A 14003-nucleotide genomic window follows, 5' to 3' on the forward strand; every position below is an offset into this window, starting at 1 on the left:
TGGTGTTTTTTGTTTTTTTTTAAATCCGTGTCAAGGCCTGCGTTCTCCTCGCCCATCGCTTCAGAGCGCCTCCTGACTCCGCTGCCCCTCCCCCCGCCCACCCACACATGCGCGCGCTATTTTAGCCGGACCTCAGAAACAATTCCTCCCCACCCCCAAGCGCTTAAAAATGGCCGAAAAATGAAACGTTAACGCTTGTTTTTCGTATTGCGCCGTGGGTAAAGCCCTCTGCAGTGCGCTGCAAGGCACGAGGTTTGTTCTTGTTTAAAGAGTCACCTCACATCCCTTTCCCCATTATTAAAATATTATAAACCTAGGTTCCTCTAGAGAGGATCGTGTCGTGTGGGACCTTCCGGTTTCCAAACAAAGGGTTTGGAGTACCGAGGTATAGGCTTCGCATCGTTGTTCCTTTCATTGCCAGGCTGTCCAATGTTCTTTTTGTGTTCCACAGGGACGTTTACCATTTACCGTAGAGGAATATTTCCTTGGTATTTATACTGTTCTGTGGCCGTATTCTGTGGAATATTTCTATTGGCCCAGTTACAGTTTTTCTGTCCAGATATTTCTAGAATGATTATGGAGATTCCGAAATTTCTAGTCTTTTCAAGTGCGCTGGAGTAATGTGAGAGTCGTTGATTTCCCAGGTCGTAGTAGATTTTGTATTGATGCTGTGTTTTGCTTGTTGAAGGGGGCTTGGATGAAGATTTTTAAACGGTAAGACAATTTTCTCCTAAGTAAATGTAAACTGTACTCCGCGGGAAAAAATAATATATGAGGCTTAAATGTTCGGAATAAAATTTCCTTTTAAAAACTAAAAGGTTAGTCACCTACGCAGTCTATTGACGTAAGTTTTTTCAACATTAGTCTTATTTTAGTAATCAAGAAGGCAGGGAAAACTAATTGCTGGGAGAAAGCTCTGTGGTGTCTATTAAGCTGTAAGAATGTTTCTGCAAACTCGAAATTAAACACAATAGAAGTACTACATTCAGATTTTTCTGGTTGGTTATATAACATTTTGGAAAAGCAATCTTTAGCCAGATGTTTGTGTTGAAGAGCTTTAAATTTACATTTTTGACTTTACATTTAACATTATATGCTAGTATTAGTGTATACTTACAGACAGAAAATTTCCTTTTTATCATCTTTACATACCTCTCTTAGCAATGTGTAAGTGGGGTTGCTTTTATGTGGCATTTTTAACTAATTAAGGATTTAGCCACCCTTGATCTGAATTTTATGTGTTAAAGGAGTCTTTAAACATACTTATTTTTGCTAATACTTTTAGAGAAGTGTAAACACTAATAATACTACAAGTCAGTTAATGGCAACAAATTTTAACAATGGAGGAGTGCAAAGGAAATGTGTTGCATAATTTTAGAAATGTAGTTCATACTATTAATTTTATAGAAAGTCAAAGCCCAAGAAAGTTATAGATTTATGTACCTGTGTGTTGATCTCAGTTATCAAGCATATTAAAAACCTGAAAGATTCAACATTTGGAGATCTCATTATTGTGTGGCTATCAAATGTAAATATTCAGCTATAAAGGGAGAGTAATGACAGGGAAATGATAACAATATAGCATAAATTGGGAAGAAAGAAAATGTAATAGAACTCTTCTGGTGCCGTATTTAATATTTTGTTATTTAAAGGAATGTGTAAATAAGCATAAAAATAGAAATATACCCCAAAATGTTAGCTCTGAATGTTGGCATTATGTGTGATTTGTATTTCCTTCTGTTTTTCTGAAATTTCCTCAAGAAATTATATTTACTTTTGTAATGAAGGCAGGGAAAGGAAACATTTTTGTAAATGTTTGAACTGCTGAAAAGACCGGAGTTTTGTTGGTTTTTTTTTAGGATTCTCGTGTATTTTTTTTATGGGAATTGTTAGAAGTGAGCCAGTATCTTGAAGTAAGAAATGCAGTTTACAAGTGACAAAAAGTAGTAGTTCTTGTTGTGTAAGATATTCTGGTTATTATATGTAGACTCACATAGGAATCGGAAAACATTCTTATTTTAAAATACTAAGTTTGCTATTACTGGGACTAATGCTGTTTAGTTTACAATATGAATCATAGCCATTATTTTATGAATGAGCAAAACCAAAGAATTAGATAAGGATTTATTAGATGTTCTTAGTACATCTTTTGTTTTTATATGCTTCATTTAGTTAGAATTGCATTAAGTGTCCCACACTGTGGCAATGTGTTCTGAGTGTATATGACTGGCTTTCGGATAGAGGATACTAAGTGCTATGGGGGTGGGGGTGAAAGGTTGTAGATGGTGTAGTTTTGCTATTTTAATTCGTAGCTATGTAGTGAGCTCTTCTCAATGGATCAATTAAAATTTTGAAAAATTAGTCGCTTTGAAGGCTAACTGATATAAAATACTTGCTTTTTTCTTGGAAGTTTTTAAAATGGCATATCTTTGACATTCTCTTTGATTTAGAGTCCCAATTAGGCTGTTGTGCATATCTTAGCAGAAATCCATTAGTAGGAAAACAAAAAAGGGTGCCATGGTGGGGGCTGGATGTAGTTCTTCCCAGCTACTGTTCTTCCATACCCTGCTGGATAAGAAGAGCAAGGGTTGGGGGGGACCACCTGTAGTGGATGTGATAGTGGTCAGGTAGTAAATGCAGCAGGCATGGAAAGTAGTAAATTGGTAATAGGGTCTGAAATAAGATCTCTGATTTGCAGTATCATACATAGATTGCTAATGAAGAACTTGTTTTTCAAGGTGATTTGAATGGTATTCTCCCTCCCTCCCCCTTTGTGGGGATTACTAGGATATTAAATCTTCCTTTGGTATAGAAGAACCGGTACCATGTGTGAAATTTTAAAGTCAGGTGTTTGAGCAGGCAATGGTTGGAAAAGGAATAGTAATAACAAGTAAATACAAACATTTGTATTGGGTTGTCCAAAAGGTAGCCCTTCGGCTTTTCCTGTAAAATAAATAATGTTTTTGCATTTTCACTAATAACTATTGATTTGGATATTTTGAGTATGTTGGTTATCTCCAGCTCTTGGATTCCAGTGGGTAGAGGCCAGGGGTGCTGCTAAAGGCCAAGATGATTGTGCTGCTAAACATCTTTGAATGCATAAAATAGCCCCACAGCAAGGAAGTATTTGACCAGATGCCAGTACCAAAAAACTTCCCAAACCACTTTTGAAGTGTTCAATCAGTCACAGCACCTCCTCCAAACACTGCACAAATCTTTTTTTTGCATTTCAGTTGTTTTTGCCTCTTGAAATAATAAAACATAACATGCCAAAAATGTTTTGTATCTTCATTCATCTCCAAAATTAAAATGGCTGCAAAAAAAATTGCCGGTTTTGATATTTTTTTAACATGTGCTGATACGACAGCTGTCACAATACAGTCTAACAAAATAGTTTTGAATAAAGACAACTAAGCACTACTAGAACCATTGTACGGAAAAAAACATAATGGACTTTTTGGCCAACCCAGTACTTAAAGTATTCTTGCCATGAGTTGTGAAACTTCAGAATAACTCGAATGCTTAACTGTGTCCTTGTATGGGCTGTGGTATTCTGGAAAAGCACCATGAAGGAGGCAGGTTTACACTTAAATGTCAGGAGACACCAGGAAATTTTTATAGTCCTCTTGCTGAGTCCAAAAACTGGAAAGAGCCTAAATGTTAATCGATTGCAGAACAGATAAGTATATGTACCATAATATCGATATTGCAGTGAAAATGTGAGGGGAGCATTCTGAGTAATAATTTGTATAGCTACTGAGCAGCCTCTGTAAGTCCTCATAAAATGACCTCTCTCACAATCTGGTGGTCTATGGTGGAAAGTAGGTTTAGGTAAGCAGGAGTCAACCAGTATATGAAGGGCATTGAAAACCATAGTGAACTTCATGTGGTAAGTAGTGAGGTGTGGTATGTTTTTAAGCAGGAGAGTGGAAGATAACGAGTGATGTTTTCAGAAGTTTATATTGGAATCTGAATATGTGTGCATGCAAGGCCGCCACCCAAAAGGCAGCAGGACTGAAGATCTCCAGTAAGGTTATGGCAGAGGAAATAGATAAGGACTTTGTTCTGGAGAATTAGAAGGTAATTTAAAGGTAGATTGGCATGGAGAATGAAGAAGGTAGGGGTTTAATTTGTCTGCTTTAACTAGAATTCACTTCTGTTTTGATTTTACTTGTCTAAGTTACTATTTGGCTTTAAATTAAGAAAAGACCAAAGCCTTGGTCTTTTAAGCTGATTCAGGTTTGGTAACAAGGTTCAAATATGAATTCTAACTTTTATAGAAATGGATGGGACATAAAGATACAGTATAAGTAAAAGGTTTATAAGCTTTTTATGCATATATCTCTTCATCGGTCCTTTTATCTCTAAAGTTTGTTTTCTCCTTGGTCTTGAAAATCAGATTACATAGATTGTGAGATTACCGTGTGACAGACACCATTCTAGGTATTTTATGCAGATTAATTTATTAAATCTTAACAGTCGTATGAAATAGTTATTATTTTTATTTCCATTTTATGTATTGGAAGCAAGTAATTTTCCCAGGGTCACACAGCTATTTTGTAATAGAACCAGGATTTAAATCAAGGTGTTAGGGGCTCCAAAAATCTCAGTATATACCAAATCAAAGAGTTGTATAAGTGTTTGTGGAAGCCAGGAAAGTAGAACATTAAACTGAGGATAGGGGAAAATCAAAAGCATGCAGAATGGTGCCTTGATGAAAACTACTAATTTTGCTATTTATAAGTAGAGAAAAGAGTAAGCCATAATAGTATCAGGTCAAATAAGAGTCAAAATTGAGCCCAGGCTGGTGTAGCTCAGCGGATTGAGTGCGGGCCTGCGAACCAGATGATCGTGGTTCGATTCCCAGTCAGGGCACATGCCTGGGTTGCAGGCCAGTTCCCGGCAGGGGACACACCAGAGGCAACCATACACTGATATTTCTCTCTCTCCTTCCTTTCCTCTCTAAAAATAAATAAAATCTTTTTTAAAAAGAGTCAAAATCATCAAGTAAGTGGCATAACTTTCTATCCTGTAGTATGGGCTTATTGATTAGTTTCCTTTATTGCTTAAATCTTAAAATACTTAATGTCTAATTGAAGGTCACTAGGAAAAAAACTTAAAGCTAGGAAGAAGAAAAAATTCCAAGTCTAAATAGGAATTCTATCTACTGATTAACGTATTTTCTATTTTAGCAGCTGAAGACACTTTGTGACACTTTGATCTGTAGCCTAAGAATCAAGAAGTGGTCTATAAGATGGATTAAGAGTAATAGTCTTAAAGCACTTAAAAATACTAATTGTGGTAGTGGTGGTGTTTTCCAGCTTTTTTGGCACTACGTTTTATAATATCTTTCCTAGCGTGTGATGAGGCACATATTACATGTATTGCTTTATACAAAACTGAAAATAATAGAGCTGAGGCTTTATTGCTAAAGGGTTTAGTATAAATTGATTTAAAAAACCCTTTTAAAGGGTTTTTTATGCAGTAGTGATATGAAATTCATTTCATATGCAGTAGTGATATGAAATTAAGCACTGAAGAGTAGATAAAGTATAAGGTTTTAAAGTAGCTAATAAGCTCTATATAAAAAACTGAGTAGTTCCTAATATATTGTTTTTGAAAAATTAAACCCTTAAGTGAAATAAAAGTTATAAAATATATTGAGAAAATAAATGGTGGTGAATAACTTTTAAATGGAAAGTGTTAATAAACTATTTATAAAATTAATAAGCAAGAAAACTTGAAGGAATTGTTAACCTAACCCTGACTTTGTGCAAAGTTCCAGGCACCATTTTCAGTACATTCAGTAGTTTTTTCATGGATACCAGCAATCTATACTTCTTTTAAAAAACTGATTTGAAAAAGAGAAGGAAACATAGATTTGTCGTCCCACCCATTTATTCATTCATTGGTGGTTTCATGTATGTGCTCTGGCCAGGGATTGAACCCGCAACATTGGTAAATTGGGATGATGCTCTCATCACCTGAGCTGGCTGGCCAAGGCCTAACCCTGTACTTTTATTTGGAAATGATTAAGGTGCCTGGTTTAAAAGTTCTTACCACAGGAATCAATGCTTTTTGTGTGTGATTGACAAAAATTAAGCAGCTGCCTTTCTAAATGATGCTTCTTTGAAATTACTAGTAGTGATCAATTCTTGCCCTCTATGATTGACACAGGGCATTTTTACTGTCGTTGGTAGTTGGTATTGTTGGTTGCTTAAACATATTTGATGTATTTTCATAAGAATAAGTTAACAAATCAAGGATGTTTGACATTGATAAAACATTGGGGAATCTGAAAATTTCTTGTACCCTTTGTGTTTTTTAATTCAAAAGGGAGAATACTGTAAGAAACTATAGTTTTCTGGCTGGTACTTAGAAGTTTTTATGTGAAGGGGGTTAAAATAATGTCAGCATGAAGGTGTTTTTTCCCTGAGTGTCTACATATTTTATTGTTCTGTCACTTTAAAATTAGGGGTTTTTTAAAATATTTTATTTATTTTTAGAAGAGAGGGGAAGGAGAAAGAGTGGGAGAGAAACATCAATGTGTGGTTGCCTCTCATGTGTCCCCTTACTGGGGACCTGGCCTGCAACCCAGGCATGTGCCCTGACTGGGAATCGAACCAGTGACCCTTTGGTTCACAGTCTGTGCTCAATTCACTGAGCTACACCAGCCAGGGCAAAATTAGTTGTTTTAAAGAAGTAATTCACACAGTAAAAAAAAAAAAAAGCATAGCTAAAGATCCATATGGTAGTAGATTCCATTAAAACATAGCACTTAAAATTTTGAATTTAGAAGCTAAAGATTTTCTTTTGTCATATCTTTTAAAGAACTAAAGTCTTTATGCTTGCTTTAGTAATTCTGCTAAATAAATAAATCTCTGAAGGAACGAATAATAGGACTAACGGGTAATTTCACTTCACAGGAGAAAATCTAGATACAGAACAACCATTTGCTTTTGCTCTTCATGAACTTCCTGAGTGTGTTAAGCCTTGTTTTCTGAAATATTTTAGTGTTCCACTTTTTTTAAATGGAGACAAATCTAGTAAAGAATATGAGATAGCTAACTATTCATGAAGTGGGAGGATTGAATGTTACTAACTCAGTTAATTCTTAACCACACATACAAGTAATATTTGTTTAGATGTGGAATATGAACCTACCATACTTAGTAGCATTTACAGTTAGTCCATAACTAGCTTGAAGTTCTCGGTTAATTATTTAATGGAATTGTCTATAAAAATGAGTTTTAAGCTTGTTTGTTAAGAATTTGAGCTGGCTGGTGTGACTCTGGATTGAGCACCAGCCTGCAAACTACTGGGTCGCAGGTTCAACTCCCAGTCAGGGCACATGCCTGGGTTTCAGACGATGTCTCCTGGGGGGCGGGGGGGGGGGTGCAGGAGGCCACCACACATTGATGTCTCCCTCCCTTTCCCTTTATTTTTATTATAAAAATAAAATAAAACCTTTTAAAAAAATTAAGAATATGAGTGTGTACCCTGGCTGGTGTGGTCTTGTTGAATGAGTGCTGGCTTGCAAACCAGAAAGGTTTGCATTCCAGATCAGGGCACATACCTGGGTTGCATGCCAGGCCCCCAGTTAGAGGTGTGCGAGAAGCAACTGATGGATGTTTGTCTTGCACATTGATGTTTCTCTCCCTCTCTTTCTCCCTCACTTTTTACAAATAAATAGTTTTAAAAGAAAAAATGAATTTGAGTATCAGATTGTAGTAAATGGCATTTGTGAAGCCTAATTATGGATAATGTTTTTTAATATTTTTTAATGTTTCCCTGATTTGGGAGTGAAGATACTTTTTTGTAAGTGCAAGATTCTAAAATGGGTAAATTGGGTTCTGGCATTACATTTTAGAATTCTCTTCAAAGGATCTACTTTCAAACTTTTATTAATCTCTAGTGTATACTATGAAAAGGCAATTTTATTATTATGGGGGGGAATTTACAGTAAAAGAAGCTACTCTCTTAAAAGTCTTTACTAAACATCCAGTATTGTGCTAACTTTAATAGGCAGTAGTTTTTGCTTAAATGAGCCTTTTAAAATGGCTTGTCTTGTGTTTACCATTGACCAAAGATGCTAAAGGAATTCTTTTTATAAAAGCTCTTTAAACAGTGTTGTCATGTCTGATTTCTCTGTTCTAATAAAAAAAATTAAGACTTTTGTTTAATTATATGTGTTTCAAGGGTCTGGGTTGACTTCCTTTTCAGTAATATTACTCATGTCATTGTGTGGGGATGTATTTAAGTTGAAACTCTGAGTAAAAAGTATTTAAGGTTATTAATGAAATTTCAAGTTGTCATGGAATTTACATTTTTTTGTCTTGCCCTTTTTCTGACATCCATTTTCTGTTTTAAGGTTATCTTTTACCTTCTCTTAACGTTTTCTTTTTTGCAGATCCATTGTTTTCATTGTATCTTACAAAGAAAAGTAATTGAGATCTCTAATCCAGCAAGCATTTTCTTAAAATCCGATGAATTTAAAAGTTTTACACATGGTCATACTATTGTATAATTTCCCTGAGGGAAAAGAATAGTTCTTTTTAAAAACTGGCTTTTCAATAATACAAAGTTTTGACTATAACATGAAGAGCAAACCTGCAATGAATAATAACATTGATACTTTGAAATACTGATTTTGAAAACCCTGTAAAAGTTTTGATCTGTTACAATAAAGTATACATGAAAATTTAGAAGGTCTTACCAGTGTTTTTATGCAGTATTTCAAATGCTTTTCTGTATGGCATTTACAAGACATATCAAAGAAACGTTCATCCAAAGAAGCCCACTTATTCTTGTCTTTATTTTTATTAATCTTATCTAAAGCGTCTGTAGTTTATATAGTGGATCTCATCCAAAACTAGTTTCTTTGATGTCCTTTCTCAAGCTCATCTTTCTTGGTGTGCAAAAACATCTGTTAATCAGTCACCTCTGATAGCATTTCTATGTCTTTTTAACTTTTTTACATCTTTTTGTAAAATGTAGTCCTGCCTGTAACCTTTTTGAAAAGTGCTTCCTCTACCACTGTATTTGTCCAGTGTTTCCTCGCTTTATTCTATCATTGGTGGGATTGGTTCCATAATAGACATAGATAGCTATTGACTGTCGCCTGGTTTTTACTAATAAAGTTAATGATTAAGCATAAAACTTGACTGAGCAAAGCCTTCACCTAGAATTCCACAGCAAACAATTCAACTTCTGTATGTGGTTGTGATTATAAAAAGTTGTTGTCATCAAGGCCATTTTTATGTACATCATTTAATAATTTTATGAGAATCGTTCATACTTTGCAAATTCCTACATAACTTTCTGAGGTAAAAATACGAAAGAAAATGAAAATAGTTTCATCTAGAAACACAACTTGGGTGATTGTATTCAGAATTTAAATTTTTCAGTTGATTATGGCTATTCTTGGGGAAAGTTTTCAGGAAGTCTACTCAAGAAAGATCTTGTTTTCATTTTTTTACCTGTTTTGAGCTCTAGAGGTGCTGAAGCCCTGAGCATTAAGTAAGTGTTGGTGGATGCTAATTTGGGGTGTTTCACTTCTTTAAATCACCTACACTTTCTGTATTTGGGGTTTTTTTTCTTGGAAGGTCTCTTATTTCTATACCCACCATACTTAGTTCTTACCTTATAAGATTAGAAATGAAATAAGCACTGCCTAACATAGGGTAGACAGTGAGAAGGCAGTTAGTTATATGGCCTAAATTTGTGCAGAAATCCTTGAACTGTAGGAAGTCACTTAATTTTCTTCACATCTGTCTTCACCTCAAATTGATTTTTCTATATAAAGATCTCAGCTATTGTGTTTGGTCTTAGATCTTATACTAGGTACTTGACACCTAAACTTCACTTGTGATTTTACTTGGTTCTTTCTGATACTTATAATAGGTCTCATTTTCTAAAGCAGAATACAACTGATTCATCTTTGACTTGTTGACATTGATTTTTGTTTTTGTTTTGTTTTTAGTCTTCTGGAACTTAAGCATCATACTATAGGGTGTATTTTTATTCTTCTGGAAGAAGTGTCCCATCTATATTTTTACCAAAATTTTGATGTACTCAGACATCTAACCCTTCAATTGAAATGTTTTTAAATTTAGTATGAAATTCCCTTTAACAGTAAAACTTTAGCATGAAAGACTACTTTTTAAATATATGCAGGCTCTGCATACATCTGGAATCTGTTTAAGACATATAATAAATTCCTTGTTAAGTTTGAGATCTTGAATGTTTTTTTTTTTTTTAATCAACATGATGCATAAGTTTTTTTTTTCTTTAAAAAACGGCATCTACTTACAGGGATTTATGACTAAAATTGCTTATTTTTCTACAGAGTTGTCTGCTGGTTCTCAGCTTGAAGAAGATTCTACAGTCCTTATTGATCCTTTTTCTTGGCGTTACCATTTTTTGAAGCACAGTTAACCTAGTTTTCTAGTTTGAGCTTTCTTTTTGGCCATCTTAAAAAATTTTTTTTTAAATCTGTAAGCTAGACAAGAGATAGTTCTACAATGTCCAAGTCATTCCAGCAGTCATCTCTCGGTAGGGACGCGCAGAGTCATGGGCGTGACCTGTCTGCAGCAGGAATAGGCCTTCTTGCTGCTGCTACCCAGTCTTTAAGTATGCCAGCATCTCTTGGAAGGATGAACCAGGGTACTGCACGCCTTGCTAGTTTAATGAATCTTGGAATGAGTTCTTCATTGAATCAACAAGGAGCTCATAGTGCACTGTCTTCTGCTAGTACTTCTTCCCATAATTTGCAGTCTATATTTAACATTGGAAGTAGAGGTCCACTCCCTTTGTCTTCTCAACACCGTGGAGATGCAGACCAGGCCAGTAACATTTTGGCCAGCTTTGGTTTGTCTGCTAGAGACTTAGATGAACTGAGTCGTTATCCAGAGGACAAGATTACTCCTGAGAATTTGCCCCAAATCCTTCTACAACTTAAAAGGAGGAGAACTGAAGAAGGCCCTACATTGAGTTATGGTAGAGATGGCAGATCTGCTACACGGGAGCCACCATACAGAGTACCTAGGGATGATTGGGAAGATAAAAGGCACTTTAGAAGAGATAGTTTTGATGATCGTGGTCCTAGTCTCAACCCAGTGCTTGATTATGACCATGGAAGTCGTTCTCAAGAATCTGGTTATTATGACAGAATGGATTATGAAGATGACAGATTAAGAGATGGAGAAAGGTGTAGGGATGATTCCTTTTTTGGCGAGACTTCGCATAACTATCATAAATTTGACAGTGAGTATGAGAGAATGGGACGTGGTCCTGGCCCCTTACAAGAGAGATCTCTCTTTGAGAAAAAGAGGGGCGCTCCTCCAAGTAGCAATATTGAAGACTTCCATGGACTCTTACCGAAGGGTTATCCCCATCTGTGCTCTATATGTGACTTGCCAGTTCATTCTAATAAGGTGAGTTAATGCAACAGATGCTTCTAATTTCTTTTACATTGTAGTGTCTATTCTGTATTTACCTATATCTTTTACTTTAATTCTGTAGTCTGGTGACACTGAGTTGGTCAAGAATTTTTGTACTTTTGAGAACACTTTATTTGGAAGGTTAATTGTTTTTTGAGCATTTTAAACCAGGGCTTTACATTAATACAATCTGCCTAGATTGCTTCTGGCCACAAAGCTGTCATCCACTCGGATTATCTTGTTGGTTTTTGGCATCAGTATATTCTTCTTAATCATATTTAAGCAGTTTTTTTGTCTGCTTTGTTGAATTGTTTTAAGCATTTTTGTTTTTTTGCATTCAGGATGCTAGATTTTAGCTCTCCATCTGTCTTGATTGCTGATTTGTATGTAGTAAAGATGGATTCTTGAACAATTCTCTTTTTTTCTTTATCTGTGGCTACAGGGAAAGAGTTAATGTAGAGCCCTGGTGTGTGTTTCAGTATGTTTTATATTTTAAATTAGTTCATTCTTCCTTTTTTAATTTCCCTTTAACAAAATCTCATGCTATGACTGGAGTTTTTCATCATTTTTTTTCTCCTTTTCCACAACTTTCTTAAACATACTTCAGAACTCACTTTTTATTATCACATGCTGCATCTATCCCTTTAGAGACTTAGAAAAATCGACTACTGCAGTATCCTGCTCTATGTTCCTCATAAGCATATTCTTTTTCTGACTTAGGCTTAGACTTCTGGTATAGTCATTTGAGCAAAATAAATAAATAAAGGTATATCGAATTCTCCTTTGCTTTAATTACCACATCTGGCAAAATGGGAACTTTTTCAAAATGCCCTTTTACATGTTGTTCTTTCTCTTGCAACGTTGCTATTTTACTTATTCTCTGATTTTTTTTTCAGTATATAGTGCAGTTGACTTAAAAGTCAGCATTATAGCACTCTACTAGCTTGATCTATAATCTGACCATCCGTTTTTCCTGATGTGCTGCATAGTTAATTCTATTTAACAGGAACATGTTGCTGCTATGAAATTGATGGTTACTGTTACATGGGCTTTTTAATTTACAGTAACATCTGGAAAGATCATTTTCTTATTTATTCCTCTTAAATGGAATTTTTAGTGAGTATTGTTTTTTGAGTAAACTAAATCATAAATTAATATTAGAGACTTCATTTAATAATCTCTGTATCTTAGTATTTTTGTCTCAGATAACTAAGAGACTATATTTGAATTTAGAGTACTTTAAAAATGTCTTTTAAACATAATTCTTAATATGTACTTATTACAAAAATCTTAATGTGTAGTTTTAAGTACTATACAAGGAATATTTTAACCTTTATTTCATACCAAAATAAGTAACATTAAATACTAAATTTAAGTTCATAGGTTTTCATTTAAGACAATCCAAAAGTCATAGAAATTTGGAAATTTTGCTTGGTAGGTGTTTTGGTGTTGTTTTTTTCAAATTTGTTGGGTAATACTATGTATATCATGGAATTTAGTTTTTGTTCAGTACTAAATTTCAAGTTCTAGATCTGATGGGAGCTGATTTATCAAAGGTTCATTAAACTTGCGTGACTCAATATTTTTGTTAACTTCTTGGCCTATTTGCAGTAATTGCAATATTGATCAATGTTTTCAGGTAGGAGCTCTAAATTCCAAGGAAAATCACTAAAGTGTCTCAAATGAAAGTGATTGTAGGGATTTAAAATCTTTGTTACTAGAGTTGTAAACCAAAATCTGTTGTTAGAAGTCCCCTTTTCCTGACTTTGAGCAATAATTTAACTTTATTACTTGCATATAGAAAACCAGTTGAGTTAAAGGAACAAAAAAGGAAGCCATGGGAGGACTTGAATCAAAAAATTTTTTTATTTTATATATATGATTTACTTTTCTCCAAATTTTACTACTACTAGTTCCTCGGCAATTATATTAATAAATGATAGTAAATAGACCTAAATTAACATAGAACAGTTTAAAAATTTTGGTGAAACTTTGATTCAAGAGTAAGGTACCCTAACTCTAGTGTAAGAAGTACTTTTAACTTGTAAAAATGCTTAGGCCCTAGCTATTTTGGTTTTCTTAGTATTGGGAATATTTAAGAACTAGTTTGTAGAGGCCCTTTGATTCTTTTATTTACAAAATTTATGATTAGTTGTCAATTCGACCAGTTTTAAGAAGTGTGTGTAAGCACCTGTATTGATTCTCAATATATTCTGGTTTCCTTGATATAATTGATGTTTTCTGGGTACCTGCATTATTGGAAAAAATAATTAAATATTCACATTTAGCAGTGGTCCTTATTTGATAGCTGATATAGAAACAATGACTTTAGAGAAAATTCCTGTGGTGAAAGTAGATAATGAAAAATTTTTTTAACATTTAATCCTGCTCTCTGGTATTGCTGCATAACTTGGAAAATCTGTTCTTTTCACTTAGTGGTAGCATTAAATAATGTACATGATCAAAACTTAGTAAAAATGAAATGAGAAACTTTTAGATGAAAAACATCCTGATTAGTCATCATTATTTTTGCTATTTTAAGTGACTTTCAGTGATGGTGTT

At 34.4% G+C, this 14003-nt stretch overlaps 1 protein-coding gene across 6 annotated transcripts in view; it reads left to right on the forward strand.

Moving 5' to 3' along the window:
• Nucleotides 1–14003, forward strand: part of MATR3 (matrin 3) — a 51135-nt gene that overhangs the window by 23638 nt on the left and 13494 nt on the right. For all 6 annotated transcript variants that reach the window (XM_037061493.1, XM_037061475.1, XM_037061483.1 and 3 more), the window contains one exon: nt 10349–11435. In XM_037061493.1, coding sequence (XP_036917388.1) covers nt 10524–11435 — 912 coding nt within the window. In that variant the 5' untranslated portion in view covers nt 10349–10523. The remainder of the gene's footprint in view (nt 1–10348; nt 11436–14003) is intronic.

Source organism: Sturnira hondurensis, unplaced genomic scaffold (assembly GCF_014824575.4).
Source record: "Sturnira hondurensis isolate 20B ecotype Veracruz unplaced genomic scaffold, ASM1482457v3 Scaffold0001120, whole genome shotgun sequence".
Classification (NCBI taxonomy): Eukaryota; Metazoa; Chordata; class Mammalia; order Chiroptera; family Phyllostomidae; genus Sturnira; species Sturnira hondurensis.